This window comes from Mustela nivalis, assembly GCF_964662115.1.
Source record: "Mustela nivalis genome assembly, chromosome: 6".
Lineage (NCBI taxonomy): Eukaryota > Metazoa > Chordata > Mammalia > Carnivora > Mustelidae > Mustela > Mustela nivalis.
The window spans coordinates 5,213,268-5,220,464 of NC_139025.1; the positions used below are offsets into that span (position 1 = coordinate 5,213,268).

The 7,197-nt window shown below is 58.5% G+C and overlaps 1 protein-coding gene across 1 annotated transcript; it reads left to right on the top strand.

The window, feature by feature from the left end:
* Positions 1-3,153: 3,153 nt before the first annotated feature.
* Positions 3,154-6,471, top strand: RTL1 (retrotransposon Gag like 1; the record flags this gene model as incomplete). Its single annotated transcript, XM_082737585.1, has 1 exon — positions 3,154-6,471. One exon carries the CDS (start codon positions 3,154-3,156, stop codon positions 6,469-6,471), a length of 3,318 nt encoding a protein of 1,105 aa, XP_082593711.1.
* Between the last annotated feature and the right edge of the window lie 726 nt (positions 6,472-7,197).

Consider the following 7,197-nt stretch of genomic DNA (forward strand, 5'->3'; position numbering starts at 1 on the left):
GACTCAGCTGAGTCACGATCTCAGGGTCCTGGGATGGAGCCCGATGTTGGGGCTCACCGCTCAGTGAGGAGTCTGCTTCTCCCTCTCCTTGTGCTGTCTCTTTCTCAAATAAATAAATAAAACCTTTTAAAACAAAATAAAGTTAAATTTCAGCCAATTTAAATTTTTAAGTCTTAAATTTTACCCAATAAAGTGTTTTAAAATTTTTAAGAGATAATACCATTTTCATGTTCAAAATTTAAAATTTCAGCCAATTTAAAGATTTCAATCTTAAAATTTAAATTTCAGTCAATTAAAATTTTTTAATTTTAAATCTTAACCAATAAAGACTTTCACGAGTTTTAAGAGATATACAGATTTCATATTCAAAAATTTAAATTTTAGCCAATTTAAAATTTTCCATTTTTCCATTTTCAATTTTTGCCAATAAAGGGTTTTAACAGTTTGACACAGGCGCAGATTTTATATTTGAGATCTGAACTTTGAGCCAACTCAAAATTTTCCATTTTAAAACGTAAATTTCAGCCAATTCAAATTTTTCAATTTTCAACTTTAATCAATTAAGTGCTGAAAACACAGATTTTTATTTCTAATAGAGGAGTCTGCCAAGGAGTTAGTCTCATTTTATGTTTCAATTAGAACTTCATATTCAACCTTGGAATTGTGCAGCAGTGGCTCACCGGTTACAGGACTTCAGTGAGGACAAAGCAGTTCACTGAGGTGCCCGACACGCTCTGTGTTCGCGCTGGGGCCAGGGGTGGGCGTGACGGGGATTTTAGGTGACAGAGACTTCACGCTAAGGTATGTAAGCTCTACCTGGAGGAAGGACGCAAGCAGAATTTTCTCTTATTCTAAGGCCTTTACATTTTAGCCAGAGAACGATTTGGGGGAGTTTCCGTGTCAAGAATTGTTGTCACATGGTTTGGATTTAATACCATGAGCAGCGAAGGAACCAAAAAACCTTTTCATCAGAGGCTCTGCGGGGTGGAATGAGCGGCCACACTAACAGGAATGTACTTAATTTTGAGAAACAGCAGATCGGAATTGTCTATCTTGTTGGAAAGTTTGGGTTTCAGCCAATGAGGGAATGCCTTCTTTTCAAGAGATGGGCTTGGTGGCTAGGAGGAGTACTCAGACATAACAAAAGGTGTTAAGTGTAGAAAGAGGGATGACCACAGAGTGACTGTTTTGGATAACCAGAACTCAGTTTGCTCTCCCAGCACAGACGACCTGTGCAAAATAACCCCACCCAGGCAGCTCTTAAATTCAGCCCCAGCCCACTCAAGCCACCCGTGACCCTACTGTGAAAACCCTATTCCAAGGCCATCAGAAGTCAACGATACCTCGTGCCCTCCCCTCCCAACCCCAAGACACTACCCAGCTCTCCTAGAGATACCCCTAGGTCGGGGAGAAACCAGCCAGTAACAGAGGGGGGTTTATGCCACCACCCAGAGGGGGGTTTATGCCAGCCACCACCACCACCCCGCCCTGGGAAGACTGAAGGGGCAGGTAAATATGATTGCTTGTACATGCAGAATTGATGCCTGAACCCCCACGGAGGGGGTGATCCTGGGAAAGTGGCAATCTTAGGAGAGGTGGGGAAAGGATCTGCACATCCCCCAGGGCTCAGAGCTGGGGAGATTGGAAATTGACAAATGAGTAAGAGAAATCGGCAAACTTTCCAAGTGAAGACCAAGTAAGCCATGGTGTGCAAGTCTCTGACACACAGTAGGGACTTTATCAACATTTATAGAAAAAAGAAAAGCCAGACCTCTATATCCGCCCTCCTCCTGCCGCACTGGCCCAATTTCTATTGCGAATCTAGGGTAGGAAGTGAGAGCTATTTTAGGCTGCTGATGCAACCAACGGGATGGTGGCCAACTGCCCATTTTCTCCTCTTCCCCTGACCTTGTTAAACAGTAGGCATCTGCTAGAGATTCCCACTTCACAACGGGGGGGCCAGGCTGACTCCAGGGCACCCTGCCCACCAGGGACAACTCTGGATGGCACTGGCATATGACCTCTGTGACTTTGGGGTGACCCGCTGACCAGGCACGGGTGCCAGGGGGAGAAGAACTGGCCAGCGCCTCCTGCCAGCTGCCGGTCTGCCACAGCGACTGCACTGGGCCTGTGGCTGCACAGAATTTATGGGCTGTGAATTTCTCACAGCCATGGGGGAAGCAGGCAAGCCGGACGGGCCAAGCGAGCCTGGGAGAACAGGAAAAAGGTCAGAGATAGAGTGATGTTCTAAGCGGGGCAAGGGAAGCTCTCCCCAGTTCCTCTCCGTTCTGATGAGCCGGGCATCAGATTTGTCCCAGAGAAACTAAACCTTGACCTCGTGACTCCCTAAACAGCTGCCTTTCCTCCCCACCTGTCCTCCCCACCCCCAGGTTCTGATCTCTGCGGTCCTAGTAGCTGACCGGACGCGTCACGACCTTACCAGTCTTCAGAGAACACTCCTTTCCATCCGACGAAATGATAGAACCCTCTGAAGACTCATTTGAGACGATGATGGAGCGTAAGAATCCATCATCAAAACAAATGGAGTCCTCCGAGGGCTCATCCAACACCACCGTGGGAACGCCAGGCAGCGGCGCGCAGGAGGCAGCGGGGGCGGCCAGCGGCCCCGCCCAGGAAAGGAAAGAGCTGCCCATTGATCTCCGCCAAGACATGGAGGAGCCATCCAGTGGCCCACATAGGGAAATAAAGGATCCACCCAATGACCTACTCCAAGACCTGGAGGAGTCACGCAACGCTGCACATCAGGAAGTGGGGGATCCGACCGGTGAGGCACCTGGCGGAATGGAAGAAGCATCAGTCAACCCCTGGGGAGCCCAAGACCAAGAAGTCAATGACACTGACCTGGCCAACGTGGAAGAGGAGGAGAGCCCGGAAGAGGATTCCGAGACTTCGGAGATCATGGCCACGGTGAGGTCCATCATCTCTCTGTACCTCCGCATGCAAGACCTCCGAGAGCAACAAAGGGTAGCAGAAGAGATCTTGATGGAGGGGATCAGTGCGGGCCGACTCCCCGTCCCATCCAAATTCTCCGGCGACCGCAGAGAATACCACGAGTTCATCGTGCTCTGCCAGCTGATCCTGCAAAGCTACCCACGCATGTTCTACAACGACCGCCTGCGAGTGGGGTACGTCATGTGCCACCTCTCAGGCATGGCCTTAGATTGGGCCAAAGCCCTGGTGGAGGAAGACAGCCCCCTGATTGACGACTTCCCGGCCTTCCTGGAGGCCATGTCAGGTATGTTCGAGTACCGACAGGCGCTGCGTGTGGCCGAAGACGCCATGTTCAACATCAGGCAGGGGAGCCGCCCCGCCATCGAGTACATCAATGAGTTCCGGGGCCTGGTACCCACCTTGGGCTGGTCGGACGAGGTCCTGCAGGCTCACCTGTGCCAGGGGCTCAACGAGGAGATCAGGCACTACCTGTTCCGGGTCCCGCAGCCCGACTCGCTGGACAGCCTGATCGTGCTCGTCCTGCAGATAGAGGAGAAGCTGGCGGAGAGAAGGGCCATGCTCAGGCTGCCCCCGGAGGCCCGCCCACGGAACCTGACCTGGATCGACTCACCTGCCCCGGAGAGATGGATGGTCAGCAGCTGGATGCCGTGCCAAGCCCGGCCCACCGTCAACCGCGACCACCTCTTCCTGCTGCTCCTGGTCAGGGTGAACCCCTACCACAGCGTCGCGGTCCAGGCCCTGGTGGACTCAGGGGCGGGCGGCAGCTTCATGGATGAGAAGTTTGCCCAGGAGCACTACGTGGAGCTCTACGAGAAGCCCCACCCGAAGATGGTCCAAGGCGTGGACGGCTCGCTGATCGGCGACGAACCTGTCTGGCTCTACACCGAGCCCCTGGTGTGCATCCATCAGAACCACCAGGAGTCCATCGAATTCGACATCGTCCCGTCCCCCAACTTCTCCGTCATCCTAGGCATCGACTGGCTCCGGCTCCACACCCCCGAGGTCGACTGGATCCAAGGCCGCTGTACCTTCCACTCTCCCTACTGCCTGCAGAAGTGCTTCCGCCCGCCCCCACCATGCATCGCGCTAGAAAGACATGCCATCAGCCTGCTGCCCGGACTGCCGCCCCTGTACTCCGACCTGGCCGACGTGTTTAACCCGAAGGAAGCAGATGATGAGACTTCCGACCAGCCAAGCTCAGACGGATCCGATGATCTTTCTGAATCAGAGCCCTCTGAGCTTCAGCAGGCTGGAGACAGTGATCACAGCGAGACCTTCTACGAGTGTCCCTCCATCGCGCCGTGGGAACCTGTGGGTGCCGGGATGCAAAACAGCGCCAGGCCGCGGGACGAAAGCTGGAACCCAGACAGCATGCTGACTAACAGACAAGACTACGTACAGGTGATCCCAGAACTATTCGACCAGTTACACGGAGCTACATGGTTCACAAAGCTGGAGCTGCGGGGGACCGTCGTGGAGGAGGGCATGAACATAAACCAAGCAGAGGATGTATGGAAAGCAGCATTCGGGTTTGAGCCCCAAGAGATGAAGAGCTACCGGCCCTTCCCGCTATCCTCAGACCCGACCATCCCTCAGAACGTGCTCCACTGTATCCTAAAGGACATGCTCGGCTACTTTGTGCTCTCCTACGGCCGGGACGTCCTGGTCTACTCCATGAGCCAGGAGGAGCACTTCCAACATGTGCGCCAAGTCCTGGTCCGCTTCCGACACCACCACGTCTACTGCTCGCTGGACCGGAGCCAGTTCCACCGGCACACCGTCGAGTTCCTGGGATTCGTCATAACCCCCAAAGGGGTGAGGCTCAACAAAAGCATCGTGAACACCGTGACGGGCTACCCCACCCCGGGCTCCAAGAAGTCCCTGCGACACCTGATCGAGTTCATCCTGCCCTACCAGCACTTCGTGGAGCGCTTCCACATCATCATAGAGCCCCTGGCGCGCCTGCTGCTCACGGAGGACGCCTTCTCCTGGGGGGACGACGAGCAGGGGGCCTTCAACTGCCTGAAGCGGGCTGTCCGCAGGGCGCCCCTCCTGCACCACCCCAAGCCGCAGAACCCCTTCTACTTGGAGACGGGTGTCACCAAGACGGCTCTGCACGCGTCCCTGAGCCAGAGAGACGACCAGACCGGCAGGAGGGTGTCCTGCGCCTTCTACTCCCGCAGTATCTCGCCTATCGAAACCGACTACTCTCAACTGGAGATGAAGATTCTTCCAATAAGGGCTGCCTTCATGGTGTGGTGCCGCTACCTGGAGAACACCGAGGAGCCCATCATGATCCTTCTCAACACAGAGGATCTAGCCTCTCTGAATAATGACAGGCTCACCGTACTTCTCCCCGGGCATTGGGTCTTCTTCTTCTCCCACTTCAACTTCGACGTCATGGAGCGGCTGGCCCAGGACGGCGGCCGCCGCCTGCCGCCCCCGAGAAACCTGGGCCGCGGGGCTTCGCGGCGCCGCGCTACCGCCCGCACCAGGTCGCCATTCAGCCCGGGAGGGTCCCCGGGGGCCCGGTCCCTGGATTCCACAGAGGACGAGGAGGCGGAGGACGCCCCCGCCCAGGGTCCCCCGAGCAGGCGGAACCTCCAGCAGGAGTTCCTGGCTCGGATCCCCATCGACCAAATCCTGCACAGCGTCCTGGCCCACGTCAGCGTGGCCCAGATCCGAGCGGTGGTCCTGCACTTCTTCCGCGGCCTCCTGTTCTGGAAGGACACCCTGGCCGTGGCCGCGCTCCTCGTGCTGCTCAAGCTCAAGCGGCGTCTGGCGCCGCCCGCGCGCGCCCGCGCCCCACCCCGACGCTGGCTGCGCCTCGGCCAGGCGTCCGCGCTCCTCGTCCCCGGCAGCGGCCTGGCCGCCACCCTGGCGCAGCTCCTCGCCCCGGCGCCCCCGCCCGCGGGCCCCAGCGCCGTCCTGGCGCACGAGCTGGCCGCGCTGCTCCCGCACCCCGGCTGCGCGCAGCAACGCGCGCTGCTGCCCCTGAGCCGCCGGGGCCTGCAGCTGAGCCCCGGCTTCTGGCTGCTGCTGTGCGACTTCTTCGGCGTCCGCGTGGGCCACCTGGACGCGGCCCGCGCCCCCCCGCGGGGAGCGCGCCCCCGGGAGCTGCACGTCGCGGCGGATGACGATGTCGTCTTGCGAGGAGCCCTGCAAGGCGACCTGCAACGTTGCCGTCAGCGCGGCCTGCACGACGGCCTGCAAGACACCTCGCAGGACGAGCGGGACAGCGACGTGAGGGCGGCCCTGCTGCCCCGCCGGGGCCTCCCCGAGCCCTCCGATGTCCTGGCCTTCCTGAGCCGACACCCACCCCGCGGCCGCGGCACCGCCGGCCTGGCCGACCCCATCTCCCAGGAGCTGGCGGCCAGGGCCCTGATCGGCTTTCTGACCGCCATCTACGCCGGCGCACCCCCGGCCCCGGGCCCGGAGGCCGAAGCCAGGCTGCGAGAGCTGCCCCGCGGCGGCAAGGACGAGGCGAGCCCCCAGTGAGGCGCCTCCGGGGCTCTCCTCTGCCCCCCACGACCGACCTCGGCCTCTCCTTCCCGCCTCCCCGTGCCTCGGCCTGCTTCGCTCAGACCTCCCGCCTCCTTCCTGCCGCTCCCGACCCAAGGGGAACCCACTTGTGAAGGGCAAAAATTTCTTCAACTCATCAACCAGCAACATCATCTGTGCTAACAACGGACTATCCAACCATCAGAGACCCAGAGCCAGCTCAGGGCTACACAACCACAGTCCCGTCTTAACTGCCCAGGTCCCAGGCTTGCAGCTGGGAGTGCGATCCGTGAGGGAGAGCGCAGTGGTGAGCAGCGGATGACCCCATGCCCCAAGGCCAGGTGAAGGATCAGGCAGAGCAGACGCAGCCAAGCAAGCAGGTGCCGGGGACCTCCCTCCCCGCCCGCCCGGAGTGACGAGTGGCCACCACGTGCCATCCTGGGACACTGACCTCGGGTGCTCCACTGACTTCTACCTCCACCACCGGTGCTCCTGCTCCCCCTGGGCTCCCGCCCCCCCGCCCCCGCCCCCCACCCCGCTCACACCTCGTGGAGCGTTGTGGCACCACCCGCACCCACCCCCTGCCAAGCAAGCCCACCCCCACCCTCTGGTTCGGCTCCCTCGACCCCGACTCTGCCTGGCCCTGAGCTCTGCCCTTACCTGGACAGCGCCTCTCCACGGAGCGTCCGACGTACCAGTACTCACCGGATTCGCGTTCTCCAG